The sequence below is a fragment of the Mustelus asterias genome, chromosome 2 (genome assembly GCF_964213995.1).
Source record: "Mustelus asterias chromosome 2, sMusAst1.hap1.1, whole genome shotgun sequence".
Lineage (NCBI taxonomy): Eukaryota > Metazoa > Chordata > Chondrichthyes > Carcharhiniformes > Triakidae > Mustelus > Mustelus asterias.
This window is the reverse complement of record NC_135802.1, coordinates 119,518,677-119,543,460: the sequence shown is the minus strand read 5'-3', so window position 1 is coordinate 119,543,460 and position 24,784 is coordinate 119,518,677. Positions and strand designations below refer to the sequence as shown.

The 24,784-nt window shown below is 42.4% G+C and overlaps 1 protein-coding gene across 6 annotated transcripts in view; it reads right to left on the bottom strand.

The window, feature by feature from the left end:
• Positions 1 to 24,784, bottom strand: part of LOC144510753 (ubiquitin thioesterase otulin-like) — a 77,003-nt gene that overhangs the window by 10,308 nt on the left and 41,911 nt on the right. For all 6 annotated transcript variants that reach the window (XM_078240585.1, XM_078240574.1, XM_078240563.1 and 3 more), the window contains 2 exons: positions 23,446 to 23,571; positions 16,057 to 16,326 (listed from right to left, as the gene is read on the bottom strand). In XM_078240585.1, the coding sequence (XP_078096711.1) occupies positions 16,057 to 16,326; positions 23,446 to 23,571 (396 nt within the window). The remainder of the gene's footprint in view (positions 1 to 16,056; positions 16,327 to 23,445; positions 23,572 to 24,784) is intronic.

Below are 24,784 nucleotides of genomic sequence, written 5' to 3'. Positions count from 1 at the left end.
CATCCGTATTTACTGAGGAAACGGGCATGGAGTCTACGGAAATAGGGCAAACTGGTAGGGAGGCCATAGAACCTTTACAGATTAAAGGGGAGGAGGTGCTCGCTGTCTTGAGGCAAATCAGAGTGGATAAATCCCCAGGACCGGACAGGGTATTCCCACTGACCTTGAGGGAAGCTAGTGTTGAACTTGCAGGGGCCCTGGCAGACATATTTAAAATGTCAGTATTCACGGGGGAGGTGCCGGATGATTGGAGGGTGACTCATGTTGTTCCGTTGTTTAAAAAAGGTTCCAAAAGAAATCCGGGAAATTATCGGCCAGTAAGTTTGACGTCGGTGGTGGGCAAGTTATTGGAAGGTGTGATAAGGGATAGGATCTACAAATATTTGGATAGACAGGGACTTATTAGGGAGAGTCAACATGGCTTTGTGCGTGGTAGGTCATGTTTGACCAATCTATTAGAGTTTTTCGAGGAGGTTACCAGGAAAGTGGATGAAGGGAAGGCGGTGGATGTTGTCTCCCTGGATTTCAGCAAGGCCTTTGACAAGGTCCCTCATGGGAGGTTAGTTAGGAAGGTTCAGTCGCTAGGTATACATGGGGAGGTAGTAAATTGGATAAGACACTGGCTCAATGGAAGAACACAGTAAGAAGTTTAACAACACCAGGTTAAAGTCCAACAGGTTTATTTGGTAGCAAAAGCCACACATGCTTTCGGAGCTCTAAGCCCCTTCTTCAGGTGAGTGGGAATTCTGTTCACAAACAGAGCATATAAAGACACAGACTCAATTTACATGAATAATGTATTCATGTAAATTGAGTCTGTGTCTTTATATGCTCTGTTTGTGAACAGAATTCCCACTCACCTGAAGAAGGGGCTTAGAGCTCCGAAAGCATGTGTGGCTTTTGCTACCAAATAAACCTGTTGGACTTTAACCTGGTGTTGTTAAACTTCTTACTGTGTTTACCCCAGTCCAACGCCGGCATCTCCACATCAGTGGAAGAAGCCAGAGAGTGGTTGTGGAGGATTGCTTCTCTGAGTGGAGGCCTGTGACTAGTGGTGTGCCGCAGGGATCGGTGTTGGGTCCATTGTTGTTTGTCATCTATATCAATGATCTGGATGATAATGTGGTCAATTGGATCAGCAAGTTTGCTGATGATACAAAGATTGGAGGTGTAGTGGACAGTGAGGAAGGTTTCAAAGCTTGCAGAGGGATTTGGACCAACTAGAAAAATGGGCTGAAAAATGGCAAATGGAATTTAACGCAGACAAGTGTGAGATATTGCACTTTGGAAGGACAAATCAAAGTAGAACGTACAGGGTAAATGGTAGGACTCCGAAGAGTGCAGTTGAACAGAGGGATCTGGGAATACAGGTACAGAATTCCCTAAAAGTGATGTCACAGGTGGATAGGGTCGTAAAGAGTGCCTTTGGTACATTGGCCTTTATAAATCGGAGTATCGAGTATAAAAGTTGGAGTGTTATGGTAAGGTTATATAAGGCATTGGTGAGGCCGAATTTGGAGTATTGTGTACAGTTTTGGTCACCTAGTTACAGGAAGGATGTAAATAAGATTGAAAGAGTGCAGAGAAGGTTCACAAGGATGTTGCCGGGACTTGAGAAGCTGAGTTACAGAGAGAGATTGAATAGGTTGGGACTTTATTCCCTGGAGCGTAGAAGATTGAGGGGAGATTTGATAGAGGTGTATAAGATTTTGATGAGTATAGATAGAGTGAATGCAAGCAGGCTTTTTCCGCTGAGGCTAGGGGAGAAAAAAACCAGAGGGCATGGGTTAAGGGTGAAAGGAGAAAAGTTTAAAGGGAATATTAGGGGGGGCTTCTTCACACAGAGAGTGGTGGGAGTGTGGAATGAGCTGCCGGATAAAGTGGTAAATGCGGGGTCACTTTTAACATTTAAGAAAAACTTGGACGGGTTCATGGATGAGAGGGGTGTGGAGGGATATGGTCCAAGTGCAGGTCAGTGGGACTAGGCATAAAATGGTTCGGCACAGACAAGAAGGGCCAAAAGGCCTGTTTCTGAGCTGTAATTTTCTATGGTTTCTATGGTGAGACATAACTTTCCTGTACAAAACCACGCTGCCTGTCACTAATTAGTCCATTTGCCTCCAAACGTGCATATATTCTGCCCTTAGTATCTTCTCCAAAAGCTTCCCCATCACTGATGTCAAGCTCACCAACCTATAATTTCCTGGATTATCCCTGCTTCCTTTCTTAAACGAGGGAACAACATTGGCTATTCCCCAGTCCTCTGGAACCTCGTCTGTGGTCAAAGAGGATGCGAAATATCTGTTAAGGCCCCAGCTAGTTTTTCCCTTGCCTCCTGCAGTAACCTGGGATAGATCCCATCCGGACCCATTGTCTACCTTAATGCAATTTAGGATACTCAACACTTCCTCCTTCAATACATTGACATTGTCTCGAGTGTTCACACACCTACCTCTGAACTCAACATCCATCATGTCCTTCTCCTTGGTGAATACCGATACAAAATACTCATTAAGGATCTCACCCACTTCCTCTGGCTCCACGCATAACTTCCATCCATTGTCCTTGGGTGGGTCTACTCTTTCTCTTACTACCCTCTTGTTCCTAATATATGCATAAAAAGCCTTGGGATTCTCCTTGACCTGTTTGCTAAAGGCATTTCATGGTCAATGGTTTTCAGAAACAAAACATCTACTTCGATAACAGTGGATGCAGAAAAAGGAACTTGTCGTTAATTATATGCTGTAATATTTGCATGCTAAACCAAAAAAATGTTTCCACCTACTGTCACAATGTCTGCTTTCTTGCACATAGACATTTATAGAAGTGCAGCTCATTAAAATGTGTGAATATTTGCTAAATGCACAATAAAGATAACTAAACATTTCAATGTGTATGTTTATATAACTTACTGCAAAAGGTCAAGTGCCAGGTCTGCCCACGGTTGCAATATCATTCACAAAACTTCATGAGAGAGGTTGGACTATAATACCTGTTTGATGCAGGCTATTTTTAAAAGCATATGCTGTTGTTCAGTGCAATCAGATTGCTGCTGTTGGTGGTTCCCTGGCAACATTTCACTTTGCAATATGTAAAATACTTTGTTACAATTTCAATGTTATCTAAATGTCCTGAATAATTCTCAGATTCTTGCATGTTTTAAGGTAAAAGTTGTATTTCTTACAACCTTTATCCACTACATGGTCTTGCCAATAGAAAGTGTAACCTGCTCCCTACTCCCATCCCCATATTCCTGACACCTGCTTCCCTTTAAAACCTGCTTTCCAGGACGTCACTTTAGCAGATGTCTCCTGGAATATGTTCAGCCAGGGTTGGCAGCCTTACCAGCAGGTCAGTTTATTATACGTCTCTTTCCTGTCTAGGAAACGTACATGTAATCGGAGTTCTATTATTCTTTCCCAGAGCGTTGGACTGCAATGGTTTGATTAGTTTGGATTTGACATTTCCCAACACAAAAGGGAGAGTCAAAGTTTAATGGAATCAGTTCTATGTCATGTTACAGTGATTTGCTTGGTCAAGGGTTTTTTAGAACATAGAACATAGAACATTACAGCGCAGAACAGGCCCTTCGGCCCACGATGTTGCACCGACCAGTTAAAAAAAAAACTGTGACCCTCCAACCTAAACCAATTTCTTTTCGTCCATGAACCTATCTACGGATCTCTTAAACGCCCCCAAACTAGGCGCATTTACTACTGATGCTGGCAGGGCATTCCAATTTTGGATCTGAGAGATTTATTTTCCAAAAATAGGCTCACTCAGAATCATAGATAGTGCAGAAGGAGGCCATTCATCCCACTAAGTCTGCACTGACCACAATCCCAAACCAGGCCCCATCCCTGTAAGAACATAAGAACATAAGAAATAGGAGCAGGAGTAGGCCATCTAGCCCCTCGAGCCTGCCCCGCCATTCAACAAGATCATGGCTGATCTGAAGCGAATCAGTTCCGCTTACCCGCCTGCTCCCCATATTCCTTAATTCCCTTATCGATCAGAAATCTATCTACCCGTGATTTAAACATATTCAACGAGGTAGCCTCCACCACTTCAATGGGCAGAGAATTCCAGAGATTCACTACCCTCTGAGAGAAGAAGTTCCCCCTCAACTCTGTTCTGAACCGGCCCCCACTTATTTTGAGGCTGTGCCCTCTCGTTCTGGTTTCCCTTCTAAGTGGAAAGAATTTCTCTACCTCTACCCTATCCAGCTCCTTCATTATCTTATATGTCTCTATAAGATCACCCCTCAGCCTTCTAAACTCCAACGAGTACAGACCCAATCTGTTCAATCTCTCCTCATAAGCTACACCCCTCATCTCCGGTATCAACCTGGTGAACCTTCTCTACACTTCCTCCAAGGCCAATATATCCTTTCGCAAATAAGGGGACCAAAACTGCACACAGTACTCCAGTTGCGGCCTCACCAGTGCCTTGTATAGTTGCAGCAAGACCTCCTTGCTTTTATATTCTATCCCCCTCGCGATAAAGGCCAACATTCCATTCGCCTTCTTGATCACCTGCTGCACCTGCAGACTGAGTTTTTGCGATTCGTGCACAAGGACCCCCAGGTCCCTCTGCATAGTAGCATGATGTAATTTTTCTCCATTTAAATAATATTCCAATTTACTATTATTTCTTCCAAAGTGGATAACCTCGCATTTGCCAACGTTATATTCCATCTGCCAGATCCTCGCCCACTCACTCAGCCTATCCAAATCTCTCTGCAGACTTTCCGCTTTCCCACTCATCTTCGTGTCATCAGCAAACTTTGATACCCTACACTCAGGCCCCTCCTCCAGATCATCTATGTAAATGGTAAACAATTGAGGCCCCAGCACCGATCCCTGCGGCACGCCACTGGTCACCAACTGCCAACCAAAAAAGCACCCATTTATTCCAACTCTCTGCCTCCTGTTCGATAGCCAATCCCCAATCCACGCCAACACCTTACCCCCAACACAGTGTACCCCAATCTTCTGCAGCAACCTTTTGTGAGGCACCTTATCGAATGCCTTCTGGAAATCTAAAAACACCACATCCACCGGTTCCCCTCTGTCAACCGCACTAGTCACATCTTCATAAAAATCCAGTAAATTCGTCAAACATGACTTTCCCTTCATGAATCCATGCTGCGTCTGCTTAATCGAACCATTCTTATCCAGGTGCTCTGCTATTTCCTCTTTAATGATGGACTCCAGCATCTTCCCAACTACAGACGTTAAGCTAACCGGCCTGTAGTTACCCGCCTTTTGTCAACTTCCTTTTTTAAACAGCGGCATAACAGTAGCTGTTTTCCAATCAGCCGGCACTACCCCAGAGTCCAGCGAATTTTGGTAAATAACATCTGCTATTACCTCAGCCATTTCTTTCAGTACCCTGGGATGCATTCCATCCGGGCCCGGGGACTTGTCTACCTTCCCATTACCAAGCACTACCTCTTTAGTAACAGTAATTGTATTAAGGACCTCACCTCCCATCAACTCTCGATCTCTAATATTCGGTAAACTATTTGTGTCTTCCACCGTGAAGACCGACACAAAGAACTTATTTAAAGTCTCAGCCATTTCCTCGTTTTCCACTACTGAATCCCCCCTCTCGTCCTCCAAGGGTCCAACATTCACTCTAGCCACTCTACTCCTTTTTATATATTTGTAAAAACTTTTACTATCATTTTTATATTTTGAGCTTTATATTTATATTTTGCATTTACCCTAGCTAGTCCCCCTGACACTAAGGGGCAATTTTAGCATGGCCAATCCACCTAACCCGCGCATCCTTGGACTGTGGGAGGAAGCCGGAGCACCCGGGGGAAATCCACGCAGACACGGGGAGAATGTGCAAACTCCACACAGACAGTGACCCAAGCCGGGAATCGAACCTACGGCCCGGGTGCTGTGAGGCAGCAGTGCTAACCACTGTGCCGCCCTTATATATCACTCAGGCTAATCAGCAGAAAATGAAGAGTTTACTTCACCAGCAATCCAGTGCCTGAACGATGTAATAGATCAGCAACCAGAGGTTTACCACTGTGAACCAGTCCTTCTGCACAGCAAGATTTCCTTTCAACTTAATGCAATATAAACAAGTTCAATGAGCCTTCAACTTTTCAATAACCTAGAAATGCATTAAAATGTAAAATGTTTGCCCAAGTTAATTTAAATTTGGTGGGAATTTTGACTCATAATCACCTACTTAAAGTTAAACTTTCATGCAAAAATTAAGCCACTTCAAACTGTCCATCAGTGCCATCTTTTCAAAGCCCTGGATGCAGCAACAAGCATAGTAGAACTCAATCTGCATTGATGTCAACGGGGATGGGGAAGCAAACATACACTTAACTAACTGTTCATTGCCAAATGAGGGAAACAATAGCAAATATCCCTGGAAATGTTGACACAATGGGGTAATTCACCTTTGCTATAATTTCTGAGACCTTAATGGTGCAAGTCAAACACTATTCCGCAATCTCCAAGAAAATCTGGTCTGTAACCTCCTCATGGTGCTGCTCTTAAGAGTTTAAACACCATCCCTGGCCCCTCCCTCCAAAGTCAAATTAAACTCAATAGTAGCATTAATACAAACTACAAGGAATTCTCCAAACTGTAACATCAGAAATTACAATAATCCTCCAGTGCAGAGTAGCACACACTGGTTAGCACTGCTGCCTTAGAGCACCAGGGACCTGGGTTCGATTCCCGGCTTGTGTCACTGTGTGGAGTCTGCACGTTCTTCCTGTGTCTACATGGGTTTCTTCTGAGCACTCCGGTTTCCTCCCACTGTCCAAAAGACGTGCTGGTTAGGTCTATTGGCCATGTTAAATTCTCCCTCAATAGTAGCATTATTACAGGCGCCAGAGTGTGGCGACTAGGGGATTTTCACAGCAACTTGATTTGATTTGTCACATGTATTAGTATACAGTGAAAAGTATTGCTTCTTGCGCGCTATACAAAGCATACCGTTCATAGAGATGGAAACAAGAGAGTGCAGAATGTAGTTTTACAGTGATAGCTAGGGTGTAGAGAAAGATGAACTTAATGCAAGATAGGTCCATTCAAAGGTCTGATGGCAGCAGGGAAGAAACTGTTCTTGAGTCAGTTGGTATGTGATCTCAAACTTTTGTATCTTTTTCCCGATGAAATAATTTATTTTTGATTTGATTTATTATTGTCACATGTAAACATACAATGATAAGTATTGTTTCTTCCGCTCTATGCAGACAAAACATACCGTTCACAGCAAAGGAAATGAGAAAGTGCAGAATGTAGTGTTACAGTCAAAGCTAGGGTGTAGAGAAAGATCAACATAATGCAAGGCAAGTCCATTCAAAAGTCTGACAACAGCAGGGAAGAAGCTGTTCTTGAGTCGGGGTTGGTATGTGACCTCAGACTTTTGTATCTTTTTCCCGAAGGAAGAAGGTGGAAGAGAGAATGTCCGGGGTGCATGGGGTCCTTAATTATGCTAGCTGCTTTGCCGAGGCAGCGGGAAGTGTAGACAGAGTCAATGGATGAGAGGCTGGTTTGTGTGATGGATTGGGCTACATTCATGACCTTTTGTAGTTCCTTGCAGTATTGGGCAGAGCAGGAGCCATACCAAGTTGTGATACAACCAGAAAGAATGCTTCCTATGGTGCATCTGTAAAGGTTGGTGAGAGTCGTAGCTGACATGCCAACTTTCCTTAGTCTTCTGAGAAAGTAGAGGCATTGGTGGGCTTTCTTAACTATAGTGTCGGCATGGAGGGACCAGGACAGGTTGTTGGTGATCTGGACACCTAAAAACTTGAAGCTCTCGACCCTTTCTACTTCGTGCCCATTGGTGTAGAAAGGGGCATGTGCTCCTTTACGCTTCCTGAAGTCAATGACAATCTCCTTCATTTTGTTGACATTGAGTGAGAGATTATTGTTGCCGCACCAGTTCACCAGATTCTCTATCTCAATCCTCTGTCTCACCATTGTTTGTGATCCATTGTAAACCTTCTTGTGACACTAATAAATATCAATCATTTCACCACCTCAAAATATCAAACTTTTGCAATTGTGTTTTCTTCACCAGTTTGCAAAATATTTCACAAATTGTTAAATCAACATTTTTGGGAAAGGAAGAAAAGTTCTGCAGAGCCCACTGAAGGCATAAAGCAGAGAAATGTTAATTTCAGAAACATGCTGCAAATTACTGCCAATTGATGTTACCAGCTGGTTAATTATGCAGTGTTGATCTTTCACAAACCAGTTTTAGACACCGGTTTTAAGGAAGCTGCACCAAACCAGACTCCTTGTGCTATTCTCGCTGTATATCTTCCCACTAAGCACTGCTCTCCATCATGTATCGAGAAATGTTGGAGTAGAAAAATCTGATGAAGGTCCCCAAGAGCTACCAGAGGTTTCTAATCAGTTTATAGTATCAACTGCAACGGCTGGCAAAAAATCCACACGTGTGCCACAGCTTTTAAGTGTAAAAGTATTCTAATTTCTCTTCTAATGATATTTGTGTTGATCCTGTCGATAGTTTCTAATAATGGGGTAGGTTTTAATTAATTTGCACTCTCCAAGAGAGAGTAGCAAGGTAATAGGTCAAGAAGCTGCTCTAGAGTCCAAAACCAAATCCCAATTAATAAAACCCATTCTACATAAAATCAGCTTGGTTCTTGCCTCTGATCAGGCTCCCAGTCAAAGTTTGAATGCACAATTTTGACAGATGTTGAGTACAGTATGAAATGCTCTTAGTAATGGCAACCTTCTGATTACAGTTTAAACTCAAAATGTTAACCACCCATCCAGCTGGAGCTAAATATTATAATGAAAGACTGTAAGGTTGCAACCCAGGAAGGAAAACTAAGGGGTCTTTTTCATTCTAACATATTGAGTAATAACAGCTTTCTGCTGAACTGTAGTTCCGTAAGAAGTCTCACAACACCAAGTTAACGTCCAACAGGTTTATTTGGTAACACAAGCCACAAGCTTTTGGAGCACTGCCCCTTCATCAGGTGAGTGGGAGCTGTGTTCACAAACAGGGCATATATAGACACAAACTCAATTTACAAGATAATGGTTGGAGTGCGAGTCTTCACAGGCAATCAAGTCTTAAAGGATCTTTAACCTTTAAGATTTGATTGCCTGTGAAGACTCGCATTATGCCCTGTTTGTGAACACAGCTCCCACTCACCTGATGAAGGTGCAGTGCTCTGAAAGCTTGTGGCTTGTGCTACCAAATAAACCTGTTGGACTTTAACTTGGTGTTGTGAAACTTCTTACTGTGCTTACCCAGTCCAACGCCGGCATCTCCACATCAGAACTGTAGTTCCTCAGGGCTTTCCATTTTTTTTGTTGGCTGAGTTTTGATTAGCCTTTAAGTGCAGGAATGAGGTTGATTAATGCAACAAATAAGGTTTAAAGGAAATGAGAAGCTGTATACAGGGTAGCATGGTGGCACAGTGGTTCGCACTGCTGCCTCATAGCGCCAGAGACCCAGGTTCAATTCCAGCCGAGGGTAACTGTCTTGTGTGCAGCTTGCACATTCTCCCAGTGTCTGCGTGGGTTTCCTCCGGGTGCTCTAGCTTTCTCCCACAGTCTAAAGATGTGTGGGTTAGGTGTTTTGGCTATGCTAAATTGGCCCTTAGATTCCCAATATGTAGGGGGATTGGGCGGCACGGTAGCACCGTGGTTAGCACTGCTGCTTCACAGCTCCAGGATCCCGGGTTCGATTCCCGGCTCGGGTCACTGTCTGTGTGGAGTTTGCACATTCTCCTCGTGTCTGCGTGGGTTTCCTCCGGGTGCTCCGGTTTCCTCCCACAGTCCAAAGATGTGCGGGTTAGGTTGATTGGCCAGGTTAGAAATTGCCCCTTCGAGTCCCGAGATGCGTAGGTTAGAGGGATTAGCAAGTAAATATGTGAGGATAGGGCCTGGGTGGGATTGTGGTCGGTGCAGACTCGATGGGCCGAATGGCCTCCTTCTGCACTGCAGGGTTTCTATGATTTCTATGATTGCGGGCTATAGATATGGGGTTATGGAGATAGGACCTGGGTAAGATTTTTTTAAAAAGTGGATTGGTGCAGACTCGTTGGGCCGAATGGACTCTTGCATTGTAGGGATTCTATGATTCAATTTATAGACCTTCAACTTTCCTAAATTACCTTCAAGTCTCTCAGACTCAGATTGGGAAATGAAGGTGTTGCAAATCTAGTTCATAATGCATGCATTTTAGAATAATATTTTTAGTTTTGCGAATTAAAATTTTGACAATGGAGAATGAGGGCATCTGATTGGAAAAGTGGTGAGCAGCCCGGAGTAAATTATGAACGAAAGGAAAATCCTACCCATTACCTCTGTTTTTCTTTCCGCTGATGCTGCCAGACCTGCTGTGTTTATCTAGAATTTTCTATTTTTAGTTTTCCTTCCTGCATACCAACTATACAGTCCTTTATTATAATATTCAGCTGCAGCTGAATGGGCGGTTAACATTGTGTTTAATTTGTACCAGAAGGTTTCCATTACTAACAGCATTCCATTCATACTGTACTCAACATCTGTCAAAATTGTGCATCTGACATTCACAATATTTTGTTTTTATGTGAAATTAGAATCACTTCCTGTTCAATAATTTATATTCAATTCTGTCTGATTGTTTGTCATTGCAGGGATATAATTCTTTTAATTCCTTACAAATTCTGCTTTCAGTCGAAACAACTGACCAAAGCACTGCATGAGACCAAGCGTGAGAAAGGGAAATCCAAAGCCCGTCACTCAGCCCTGCCCTGTACTGAGTCTTGGAATCATAGAAACATAGAAACTAGAAGCAGGAGTAGGCCATTTGACCCTTCGAGTCTGCTCTGCCATTCATTTTGATCATGGCTGATCATCGAATTCAATATCCTGATCCCCCTTCCCTCTATAATCCCTTGATGCGTTTAGCCCCAAGCGCTATATCCAATTTCTTCTTGAAATCATACAACGTTTTGGCCTCAACTACTTTCTGTGGTGGTGAATTCCACACATTCGCCATCCTCTGGGTGAAGAAATTTCTCCTCACCTCAGTTCTAAAAGATTTACTCCTAATCCTCAAACTATGACTCCTAGTTCTGGATCCCCCATCATTGGGAACATTCTTTCTGAATCTACACTGTCTAACCCTGCTAGAATTTTATAAGTTTCTATGAGATCCCCTTGCACTCTTCTAAACTCCAGTGAATATAATCCTAACCAACTCAGTCTCTCCTCATATGACAGACCTGCCATCCCAGGAAACAGCCTGGTAAACCTTCGGTGTACTCTCTCAATAGCAAGGACATCCTTCCTCAGATAAGGACACCAAAACTGCACACAATACTCCACGTTTGGCCTCACCAACACCCTATACAATTGCAGCAAAACATCCCTATCCCTATACTCAAATCCTCTCGTGATGAAGGGCAACATATCATTTATCTTCTTTACTGCATGCTGTACCTGCGCACTTACTTTCAGCAACTGATGCACGAGGACACCAAGGTCTCACTGAATATCCACCTCCCTCATTTACATCCATTCAAGTAATAATCTGTCTTCCTATTATTGCTACCAAAGTGGATAACCTCACATTTATCTACACTATACTGCATCTGCCGTGCATATGCCCACATAATCAGCCTGCCCAAATCACGCTGAAGCATCTAGAACATAGAACATAGAACAGTACAGCACAGAACAGGCCCTTCGGCCCACGATGTTGTGCCGAGCTTTATCTGAAACCAAGATCAAGCTATCCCACTCCCTATCATCCTGGTGTGCTCCATGTGCCTATCCAATAACCGCTTATATGTTCCTAAAGTGTCTGACTCCACTATCACTGCAGGCAGTCCATTCCACACCCCAACCACTCTCTGCGTAAAGAACCTACCTCTGATATCCTTCCTATATCTCCCACCACGAACCCTATAGTTATGCCCTCTTGTAATAGCTCCATCCACCCGAGGAAATAGTCTTTGAACGTTCACTCTATCTATCCCCTTCATCATTTTATAAACCATCTCTGCATTCTCCTCACAGCTCACCTGCCCATTCAACTTTGTATCATTTGCAAATTTGGAGATAATACATTCCCTCTTTCAAATCATTAATATATAATGTGAACAGTTGAGTCCTAGCACAGATCCTTGCAGAACCCCACTAGTCACTGACTGCCAATCAGATAAAGACTCATGTATGCCAACTCTTTGCTTCCTATCTGCTAACCAGCTCAAGACATCGCAAGACATTACCTGCAATCCCATGTGCTTTAACTTTACATTATGAGAGACTTTGTCGAAAGCCTTCTAAATGTTTAAATAAACCACATCCACTGGTTCTCCTTGGTCAACTCTACCAGTTACATCCTCAAAGAATTCCATGTTTTCCCTTTTGTAAATCCATGCCGACTTTGTCTGATTATACCACTGCCTCCCAAGTGCTGAGTTATGAAATCATTAATAATGGTCTCTAGCAACGTCCCCAGTACCGACGTTAGGCTCACTGGTCTATAGTTCCCTGTTTTCTCTCTGCTTTGCTTTTTGAATAGCGGGTTTACATTAACTACCTTCTAATCTGTAGGAACCAGTCCAGGGTCCAAAGAATTTTCTATTTCCATGGCCACTTCCTTAAATATCCTGGATGAAATTATCAGGACCTGGACATTTATCCACCTTCAATCCCAATGTCCCCAAAACTATTTCTTTACTAATGCTGATTTCCTTCAGCTCCTCACTAAAACTTGTTTCTCTGAGAACTTCTGGTACATTATTCATGTCTTCCTTTGTGAAGACTGAAGCAAAGTGCAAATTTAATTCCCTGGCCATTTCTTTATTATGAATTTGAAACTGTTTAAAAGGATAGCCTTTGCATAAGAACTTTTACATTGTTGAGCAAGAAATTAAATACACTGAATTTGTCGTTCATTGAAACAGAGAAATAAGATGTTCATGGCTATCATCTGATATTTTCAGTGGACCTCTGCAGAACAAATAGGTGGATGAAGGAACATGGGAGAATATACACTTAGTCATTCTCTGTTTCATTAAAATAGAAAGTACTTTTTCAAAACAATGAATGCTGTAATGACAAATTAAATCTATAATTTACTAGTAGCGTATTATAAGAACATAAAAACATAAGAACTAGGAGCAGGAGTAGGCCATCTGGCCTCTTGAGCCTACTCCGCCATTCAATACGATCATGGCTGACCTTTTCATGGATTCAGCTCCACTTACCCGCCCGCTCATCATAACCCTTAATTCCTTTACCCTTCAAAAATTTATCTATTCTTGCCTTAAAAACATTCAATGAGGTAGCCCCAACTGCTTCACTGGGCAAGGAATTCCACAGATTCACAACCCTTTGGGTGAAGAAGTTCTTCCTCAACTCGGTCCTAAATCTGCTTCCCCTTATTTTGAGGCCATGCTATTCCCTTCATAATCTTATATGTTTCTATAAGATCTCCCCTCATTCTTCTGAATTCCAATGAGTATAGCCCCAGTCTACTCAGTCTCTCCTCATAAGCCAACCCTCTCAACTCCGGAATCAACCCAGTGAATCTCCTCTGCACCCCCAGTATCCTTTCTCAAGTAAGGAGACCAAAACTGTACACAGTACTCCAGGTGTGGCCGCACCAGCACCTTATACAGCTGCAACATAACCTCGCTGTTTTTAAACTCCATCCCTCGAGTAATGAAGGACAAAATTCCATTTGCCTTCTTAATTACCTGCTGCACCTGCAAACCAACTCCTTGCAATTCTTGCACACCCAGGTCCCTCTGCACAGCAGAAAGCTGCAATTTTTTACCATTTAAATAATAGTCCATTTTTCTGTTATTCCTACCAAAATGGATGACCTCACATTTACCAATATTGTACTCCATCTGCCAGACCCTCACCCACTCATTTAGACTATCTATATCCCTTTGCAGACTTTCAGCATCCTCTGCACTTTGCTCTGCCACTCATCTTAGTGTCATCTGCGAATTTTGGCACAATACACTTGGTCCCCAACTCCAAATCACCTATGTAAATCGTAAACAACAAGTTTAGTATTCAACAAGTGTTTGAAACATAAAAGGCAGTCAGCTACAACATGTTTTGAATTAACAATAATTGAGAAATTATTGCTTCCCCTGCTAATGGTTCTGAATCCTGCTGAATATTAATTACAAGTTCAATGCTTTATGTATTGCAATTCAATGCTTTATGCATTACACTAAACTCAAAATAGATGCAGTAGCGTGGTAACTTTGTTACTGGATTTAGTAATCAAGTTAAAATCTAACACTGGCAATTTGAAAATTTAAAATCAATTTTTAAAAAATCTGTAAGTACAAAATGTAAATGGATTGCCATCAAAATCTAATTGGTTGCCTAATATCCTTTAGGGATGGAAATTCTAGCCGCCCCGCCTTTATGTAACTCCAATCCCGCATCATCATGGTCAACTTTTAACTGCCCACTGAACAGGGCTGGCAAAATGGTCACCTTCTCAGGCTAACTAAGGATAGTAAGAAGTTTAACAACACCAGGTTAAAGTCCAACAGGTTTATTTGGTAGCAAAAGCCACACAAGCTTTCGAGGCTCTGAGCCCCTTCTTCAGGTGAGTGGGAATTCTGTTCACAAACAGAACTTATAATGACACAGACTCAATTTACATGAATAATGGTTGGAATGCGAATACTTACAACTAATCCAGTCTTTAAGAAACAAAACAATGGGAGTGGAGAGAGCATCAAGACAGGCTAAAAAGATGTGTATTGTCTCCAGACAAGACAGCCAGTGAAACTCTGCAGGTCCACGCAACTGTGGGAGTTACAAATAGTGTGACATAAACCCAATATCCCGGTTGAGGCCGTCCTTGTGTGTGCGGAACTTGGCTATCAGTTTCTGCTCAGCGACTCTGCGCTGTCGTGTGTCGCGAAGGCCGCCTTGGAGAACGCTTACCCGAATATCAGAGGCCGAATGCCTGTGACCGCTGAAGTGTTCCCCAACAGGAAGAGAACAGTCTTGCCTGGTGATTGTCGAGCGGTGTTCATTCATCCGTTGTCGCAGCGTCTGCATCCGTTGATGCAGACGCTGCGACAACGGATGAATGAACACCGCTCGACAATCACCAGGCAAGACTGTTCTCTTCCTGTTGGGGAGCACTTCAGCGGTCACGGGCATTCGGCCTCTGATATTCGGGTAAGCGTTCTCCAAGGCGGCCTTCGCGACACACGACAGCGCAGAGTCGCTGAGCAGAAACTGATAGCCAAGTTCCGCACACACAAGGACGGCCTCAACCGGGATATTGGGTTTATGTCACACTATTTGTAACTCCCACAGTTGCGTGGACCTGCAGAGTTTCACTGGCTGTCTTGTCTGGAGACAATACACATCTTTTTAGCCTGTCTTGATGCTCTCTCCACTCCCATTGTTTTGTTTCTTAAAGACTGGATTAGTTGTAAGTATTCGCATTCCAACCATTATTCATGTAAATTGAGTCTGTGTCATTATAAGTTCTGTTTGTGAACAGAATTCCCACTCACCTGAAGAAGGGGCTCAGAGCCTCGAAAGCTTGTGTGGCTTTTGCTACCAAATAAACCTGTTGGACTTTAACCTGGTGTTGTTAAACTTCTTACTGTGTTTACCCCAGTCCAACGCCGGCATCTCCACATCATAACTAAGGATAGACATTACATTTCAACAACACCCATGTCATGAGAATGAATTAAATAAAGGATGGCTTTATAATTTGACATTTTTTTGTTTACTACCCAGATAACACCATAATTATATCTACTTTCATCAACTTGGGACTCAAATGCATAATGCCACATTACAAAATCTACATTCAGGTTAGCACTGGAACAATTGCAATTTCCATATAATTCATGAAAAATAAGGGCAGATGAAAGAAATTAACAGCAATCTTGCATTCTGCAGAATGAAATGAATAAACTAACTGAAAATACTAATGCTGAGGAGAGTGAAAAGGCATTCTGGAGTCATGGTGAAGTACTGCCCCTGGTCTTTGGTAGCTTATTCCAAGATTTTTGATATTGCAATCGCTTACCTGATCCAGTCCACCAGTGCAGCCGACATGATTCAAGTGATTTTGCATGAACCGGTAAGGATCAGTAGAAGTATCACGAGCAAATAGCAGCCAACAGAAGAGAGGAATTTCCTTTTCTTGCACTTTATCACAATCCAGATCAATGGCCTTGACCAACATGAGAATTTTCATAGCTTCATACAGCCTGTATTCTTCCTGGTCATTTTTAAACACCTCTTCACAGACAGCCTGTCGTTCTTCCAAAGAATCCATTTCACATATTTGTGTCCACTAAATGAGAGAAAAGAAAAAAAATCACCATGAATTAATTCTGCTAATACCAGATATTTTGTACTTTCAGTTGTTAACACTGTAATGATCAGATTTCACAATGCTTTGTTTAAATTTGTATGGAAATTCAATAATTGTATTGGGGCTAAACAAATAAAGTTGGTATGTCCTTTGGGTCTGGTGCTTCACATACTATTCCGAAAGAAACAGCATCCTGCACCAAAGACTTGCCAACAGTACTAAGTGGTGATCGGAATTACTCGAGCACAGTCTGAAGTGATTTGTCCTTGGGTAAAGATCACTGGACTCAGTTCCGCAACTTATGCATGCAAGTCAGAAATGATAAAGTCAGAAGTATTTACCCCCGCCCCCCCACTCCAGATGTAAATTATCTCCAAAGCAGGGTTTGGGAGGGAATCTGCAATTGGATCCAATTGTTCGACACAAACATCAATAACACAGTTTCAGTCAATGGCTGGAAATCAGAAAGCATTCTGATCAAATCTGGAGTCAGGCAGTGTTTCCCTCTCTCCGCTGTACTGTTTCATGTGTTGCATAGCACCTTCTGTGGAGTTCATCAGGAAGGATTCGGGCATAAGTGGGGTGGCGATTCCAGGCAGTGGAGGCACACAGTTTAATGCATTCCTGTACGTGGACAACATCGTCGCCTTCTTTTTGGGTCAGTAGAAGTATCATGATCCACTGTCGCTGTGCAGACTGATGAGCATCTGCGAAACTGGCTAGGGTGCAGAGGTAAATCACCTCAAGAGCAAGGCCATGTTCTTTGGGAACTGGGCTGACTGATTGTTTGTCTCCCTCACAGTCAGGTCAGACCACCTGAGGGTGCTGAAGATATTGTTCGGAGAGGCTGGGGCAAGCACTAAATATTGGAAGGAGCATGTAACTATGGTAAACCAAAAACTGAGCATGTGGGAGTGACAGTCCCTCTCCATTGCAGATAGGAAGCTGGGCATCACATGCAAAATGCTCTCAGTGTTGCTGCACAAGGTGCAAGTCGAGGATTCTCAGTCCTGCACCCATGGCGATCACCCGAGCCAACTCATCTTCTACTTCCATCAGAGGTTGAAAATGCACTATGTTCACAGGAACATGATGTACAAACCTCCAGATAAAGAGGGAAAATCTTGCGCAACATCACCCTCATCCTGATGACCAACTTCTGTGCGACTGCATCAGGCTTTGCATAGATCCTCGGTATGCAAACAGCAAAGGTCACTGAGATTCCATCTGTCCCTGGTGCTTCGAAGGATGGGCATGGCCACATTTCTGCAGAACACTCCAAGTATCACCTATCCCTCATGGAAAAGTTTATACATAAACATACCATTGACCACAAGTCCATCAGGCAGTAGTCTGCACTAGTCCCCTGAGGTAGCTCCTATCAGATTGCTGTCTGAGTAGACTGTCAAACCATGTGGCAGTATATCTCATCACCAAAACTTTCAAATAAGCACCAAGATATAACTTGGCTGGTAGTGAGAAAGGCCCTCCTCACCAGATCCTTCCTACATGCACAGAGACTCACCCCCTCCACACATTGCATCGAGGTGCCTGTGGTGGGGAAGAGACTATTGTTCACCTCCTTCTGGAAAATGCCTTTACAAAGAAGGTCAGGAGAGAAGCCTTCTGTCGAGGTTCATCCCGAACGGCCCTGTGATTCAGGACTTTGTGCTCTACAGGATGTTCCCAGAGATGCACACAGAGATAAAACATCAACTGGTCTTGGGGAATCATTAATCGGTGAAAGAGGTTCTTTGATCTGCTTGAAATCTGGTGGTTTTCCAGTGTGGCAGACTGGCACATTCCAAGGTCCAGAACCATGTGTTAAGGGAAACACTAAAGTTTGGGGCAGCCACCTCTTGAGGTACAATGAGGAAAGATTGTCAGCCATAGTACATCATCGGACTGGGAAATTTGTAGAAACCCTTGGGTTGTATGCCTGATATAGAATGCACAAATTGAAATCCCAGTATCAATTACTTAGAGCACCTAAGGGCAGAACATACTGAATGGAGCCAAGTCTAATTTTATTGCACTCTCTGTAATTTATAAGTTGAAATGTTTTGGAATGTACTTTTACAAATGTTATGAATCATGTGTATTTTTGGTGAAAAAAGAAGTTTATCCCCTCCCCTAGGTGGGGGACTGGCAGGAAAACAAAGAGTCAGAGAGAAAGAAAAAGGAACAAATAAAAAGAGGAAGAGGACAAAATGTGAAGCAGCCTATCAATGGTAAATGCACATGATAAACCAGCTTAGAATGTCTTAGACTGTTCCTGAAGTGTATTGCTTACAAACATGCATGGACTTCTGAAGAAAGTGCAGAAGTAGCATTAATTTGTCAGACTACTGCATCGTTCAATATAACATGATGCACTAAGCAATTACATAATCAGAAAGTATTCAGCCACAACAATTAGAAACATGCTGGTTCACTGCATTCAGCTAGTCCCACTCCCCAGATTTTTCCCCTTCGTCCTGAAAATGTTTCTCTTCAAATAATTGTCAAATAGTCTTTTGAAAACCATGATTCAATTTGCCTCCACCACATTTTCAAGTAATGCATTCTACATCCAACCATTCATTGCATAAAATAGTCACTTCATATCATCTTTGATCCTTTTACCAAACACTAAGTCTACATCCTTGGGTTCTCAACTTCTCCGCCAATGAAAAGTCTCTTTATCTACTCTGTCCAGGCCCTTCATGATCATGAACAACTCTAGCTAATCCTCTAACCATCTATCCTCATAACAGAAGCCCCTCATCTCTAGAGCATGCTTGTGAATCTTTTCTACCCCCTCTCTCCTGCTTTCACATCCTTCCTTAAGTGGCCAGCATTAGACAAAGTTGAGGCTAAACCAGTATTTTATAAAGTTTCACCATCACCTCTTTGCTTTTGTGCTCTATGGCTCTATTTATAAAGTCCAAGATTCCAAATATCTGCTTTCTTAGCCCGCACTGCCACCTTCAACAATGTTAAGATGTTAAGGGGGGTGGGGGGAGAGGGGAGGGAGGAGGAGGAGGGGGGGATAGAGAGGGGGGGTGGTGTCCAGTTGCCTATTGCGGGCAAGGGGAAATCCGCTTGCTCCTTTAGAATCATAATAGTGATTTTACATTGCCACACCTCATTCTTCCTTCTCACACTTCTCTGCACTAAATTTAATCTGCCACATTTGTCTATTCCATCAAACTATATCCTAAATCAACTTTCTCACAGTTCACAATGCTTCCAAGTTATGTATCATCTATGAACTTTGAAATTATTATTTGCACACTCAAGTCTAGGTCATTAATATAAATAAAGAAAAATAGTGGTTCTAACACCAACTCCGGATGAACTCCATTATGTAATTGTTTTGAGTCCAAAAACAATAGTTCATTGCTACTTGGATTCCTGTCATTCAGCAAACTTTGTTTCCATTGGATGAATTTTATGGGGCTGGGGGGAAAAAGAAAAGTGGGGGGTGGGGGGAGAGGGGAGGGGAGGGAGGAGGAGGAGAGGGGGGGATAGAGAGGCGGGGTGGTGTCCAGTTGCCTATTGCGGGCAAATATGGGCAGTTGAAACTAGCTTAAGGGTTTAAAAAAGAAGGGCGGCATGGACAAGTTGGGCCAAAGGGCCTGTTTCCATGCTATAAACCTCTATGACTCGATGCCTCTACGACTCATCAATAAACTAAACTGAGTTAAACACGATTTCCCCTTACTCAACCCACTTTCATTCAAGTGACTGCTACTTCTGCCACAGGTTGTTTCCAAAACACTCCCTGTGATGTGACACTGACTGGCTTGTAGTTAATTGCCTTAAACTTTCTTTTAAATTTTTACATCATTCTTGAAGTTACAAAGCCAATGCTCAGCATGGACCAGGCAGACTCGAATCCATCTCCGTGCTTGCTCCAGAAACCAAATTCAAATTGAATCCAATTCATGGTCCCGAGATCCTGACAAGATAAGGCGTTGCACTCCATCTTGGGCTTGATCTGACATTTGATCTTAGCCAAAAGGCCAAATTGTCTTAATCTGCATAACAGGCTGAGCAACATTTGTGACCTGACCTGCCCCTCATTAAGACCATCTGTCCTTAAGGATCTCAGCTACCTCTTTCTCCCCACTGAGGCTCCCACTCTTTCGTCTACAGACAATAACATTGGAGATGCGCATGAACAAAAATATAACGAACGCGAAGAACAGTATGACAAATAACTTTATCCTAGCTTCGCTTCGCTCTTTGGTATTTCCATATTTCTCAGAACTGGGACTATGCGGAGACCAACCACCAGAGGTGTATGTAGAGAGTGGTCTGGGTTTTGTTTCTGAGACTAAAAGAGTTAAATTATTGAGGACAGGTTTAAGAGACTAGACTTGTGTTCACTTCGGTGCAGAGATTATGGGATGATCTGAGATGTTTCAAATAATTAAAGAAATTGAAAAGGTAGCTAAGAGCGATGGAGGAGCCAGAACAAAGGGGCGTAACTTTAAAGTCAGAGCTGGGTCATTCAGGGGTTATATAAGTACATCTTCACACAAATGGTCCTGAAAATCTAGAAAGCACTCTTCCAAAAAGCTGTTGAGGTTACATCAATAAGGGCGGCATGGTGGCACTGTGGTTAACACTGTTGCCTCACAGCGCCAGGGACCCAGGTTCAATTCTGGCTTTGGGTGAGCGTGTGTGTGGTGTTTGCCCATTCTCCCCATTTTCTCTGCGTGCTACGGTTTCCTCCCAAATTCCCAAGATGTGTGGATTAGGTTGATTTGGCTATGCTAAATTGCCCCTTAGTGCCAGCAGGATTAGCAGGATAGGGCCTGGATGGAATTGTTGTTGGTGCAGGCTTGATGAGCCAACTGATCTCCTTCTGCACTGTAGGGATTCTAAAATTCTATGAAAAAACTGAGGCTGACAGATCTTTATTGTTAATAATAAAAACAGAATATGCTGGAAATAGTCAGCAATCCTGGCAGCATCTTTGGTGAGAAATAGAATAAACATTTCAGGTCATCGTCATTTGAAACACTCTCCACAGATGCTGCATGACCTGTTGAGTATTTCCAGCATTTTTGGTTCTTATTTAATATTTCCATCATCCGCAGTGTTTTGTTTTTATACTGCTGGATCTTTTTTAGGCAAGGATATTAAAGATTATGAAACCAAATTAAGTAGATTGAGTTAAAATGAGGATCAGCCACGATCCAATGGAACAGCAGGACAAACTTGAGGGCTGAGTGGTCTACTCATGTTGCTATGATTACATTGGACTTCTTTCTGATTGAAATACAGCAAGTGAACGCATATACCCCACCATTCTGTGGCACAAAGTCTTTTACAATGTTTATTTTCACCATTTATTTGTACTGGCACTGACATCCAACACTCTACGCATACTTTGCCGACTTACAGACTGTTAAAATCAGCTTATTTACCCTCATGCCAGGACCAGGAACCACAACAAGCAGGTTAGAAAAGAGGCAAATAATGTTCACAATACAATACAGCTCAGAAATAGAGCTTTTTCTGAATCTTATTTCTATTGTTCATTAATTACTGCAGTTTTCTGAACTTAATGCACAATTTTCTCCCTAAAAATCAATCTAGAAATTGGGTTTGAAGTGGATTGCTTAGTAGCCAGTAAGTGGGCCTTGAGGGGAATTCTGCCAGTCTTATTTGGGATGGACTACCTTTTCCTAGGAGAGGTTTGGGTCCTTCTGTTGGCCCACAGATGAACTCGGGTCACAACTCAGTTTCCCTGCTTGAGTCTATAGCAGTGCAGAAGGAAGGAAACTCTCACAAGGAAACAGGGAAGCTGTTAGAAATAGAATATTTCTGCCTGCAAGAGGGTTGAACTGTGCATCTTATGATGATGCATTCAAGATCAGCTCAGTAAAGGTTCTCCCCTCTGAAGTAAACCAAATGAGAATTGTAAGGTCTCAGTTCAACAAAAAACTCAACTGCATCATAAGCAGAGGATGACATCCAAAACCCTTAATGGGATGGCTATTTTGATACGCATGGTTCTTGTATGTTCGTTGATATATTGTATAATAAAACATGCAAAAGGTAGGCAGTGCAGGAATCTTCCAGGAGTGTGACACTCTCAAAAAGGCTTCCCCAGTCTACCACACCTAATGTTCATCATGTACAACCAACCCTGTCATGCTCCTGATAATAACAATTTGACTGCAACATTGCATATTATAGAATAAGACAAATTTTATTCTGTATTCATTGAAACCAGAATGCATTTCAAATTACAGTATAATATTAGGAAAATTCTGGTACATACAGATATTGCTCTCTCACCACTTGCTACCAGGCATCTCAACAGTACTATTAATAGGGCAAGAACTATTTTGTAGACCTGGTTGGATTTTTTATTTCAAAACAAAACTTAAAATGTTTTGTGTTGAATCTTTGTCAAGGCTGACATTAACACAGGAATCTGTGTGCGTACATGGGCTGAAAAAAAGATTTTGCTCCATAGTTTCAAGGTCTTGCTCCAGCATATTATGATTAACATGATGGGGGAAACATGAGTTCAGCACTGACTCAGCTGATGTACAAATACACAAGAACATTCTCAGTTAAACCTTTCTTTGAATTAGAGAACTCCATAATGCAAGACTAGAGAGTATTATTGAACCACACTAACATCAACTATGGCATCAACTATAGCTGGAAATTATAGTGTGGTTCAATTATTCCTATATTAATAGCACTAATTAACATCGATGGGAGTTTTCCAGACCTCCCACTGTAATTTCAGCAGAACCCCCAGAGAAATGGCATAAACACCCATTTCCCAGGGTTTCTGGTAATCCCCTGCCAAAATTCCAGCAAGAAATGGAGAAAGCCCAAGCAGATATTCTAGATGATGCCATGACAACCATGAATCAACTGTAACTTGAAACAACTACCTCATATATTGACATATCTATAACTTCCAAATCATCAGTTTTTTTTGGAACCGTAGATTAGCTTTTGAGAGTTTTTTGGGGTTGACATGCAAGAGTGGGATGGTGATAGAAACTAGAACAAAGATGAACAGTTAACATTTTAGCAATGAACATTGAACATATGTTATGCAAACCCACAAAAATGCACCTTTTGCTTCAGAACTGTCAGATATTCCTTCAGCTTTTTTATAGGGTTTTCATTCCCAGAATCTTCAACTCGAAAATACCACTGCTTGATCCAGATATAGTTTGCTGCAATCAGCTTTTCTGGAAGCTAGAAAAGAGATATTTATTGGATTACTATATAATTTTGCAGTTAAACAAGGATAAGCAAGTCAGCCAACTATCAACCCCACTACATAACCTCACAAGTAACTACAGTCAGAGAGCCATCTGGTGGTACAACTAAAAATTTACATTAAATTTCACAGTGACGTTCAAATAGGCTTCCTTCCCTCTTTCCCTCCCATTCCATCCTTCCCTCCCAAATGAACATCAAAGAGAGGAAATACTAGAACTGACAACTGGAACATTTTTCCATATTTTCACCACAAACATCAGGGATGGACATAAATGTCGTCCTTTATTCATTTTATGGAAAGCGGGTGTCACTGGCTAAGCCAGCATTTATCACCCATTCTTAGTTGTCCTTCAGAAGGCAGTGGTGGCCTCCTTGAACTGCTATGGTCCCTGGAAGTGTAGGTACACCCACAGTGCTGTTAGGGACAGAATTCCAGGATTTTGACCCAGTGACATAGAAACATAAAAAATAGGAGTAGGCCATTCAGCTCTTCGAGCCTGTTCCGTCATTCAGTTTGATCATGACTGATCATCAAATTCAATATCTTGATCCTGCCTTCCACCCATATTCCTTGACCCCTTTAGCCCCAAGAGCTACATCTAGTTTCTTCTTGAAATCACACAACGTTTGGCCTCAACTATTTTTTGTGGTAGTGAATTCCACAGATTCACCACCCTCTGGGTGAAGAACTTTCTCCTCACCTCAGTCCTAAAAGGTTTACCCGTTATCTTCAAACAATTACCCCTAATTCTGGACTCCCCCACCAATGGGAGCATTCTTTCTGAATCTGTCAAATCCTGTTAGAATTTTAAACGTTTCTATGAGATCCCCTCTCGCTCTTCTAACCTCGTATAAATATAATCCTAACTGACTTAGTCTCTCCTCATATGATAGACCTGCCATCCCAGGAAGCAGCCTGATAAACCTTTGCTGTACTCCCCCTATAGCAAGGACATCCTTCCTCAGGTAAGACACCAAAACTGCATGCAATACTCCAGGTGTGGCCTTGCCAACACCCTATACAATTGCAGTAAAACATCCCTATTCCAATTAAATCCTCTTGCTATTAAGGCCAACATGCCACTTGCCTTCTTTACTGCCTGCTGTACCTGCACGCTTACTTTCAGCGACTGATGCACGAGGATACCAAGGTCTCACTGAGTATCCACCTCTCTCGGGTTACACC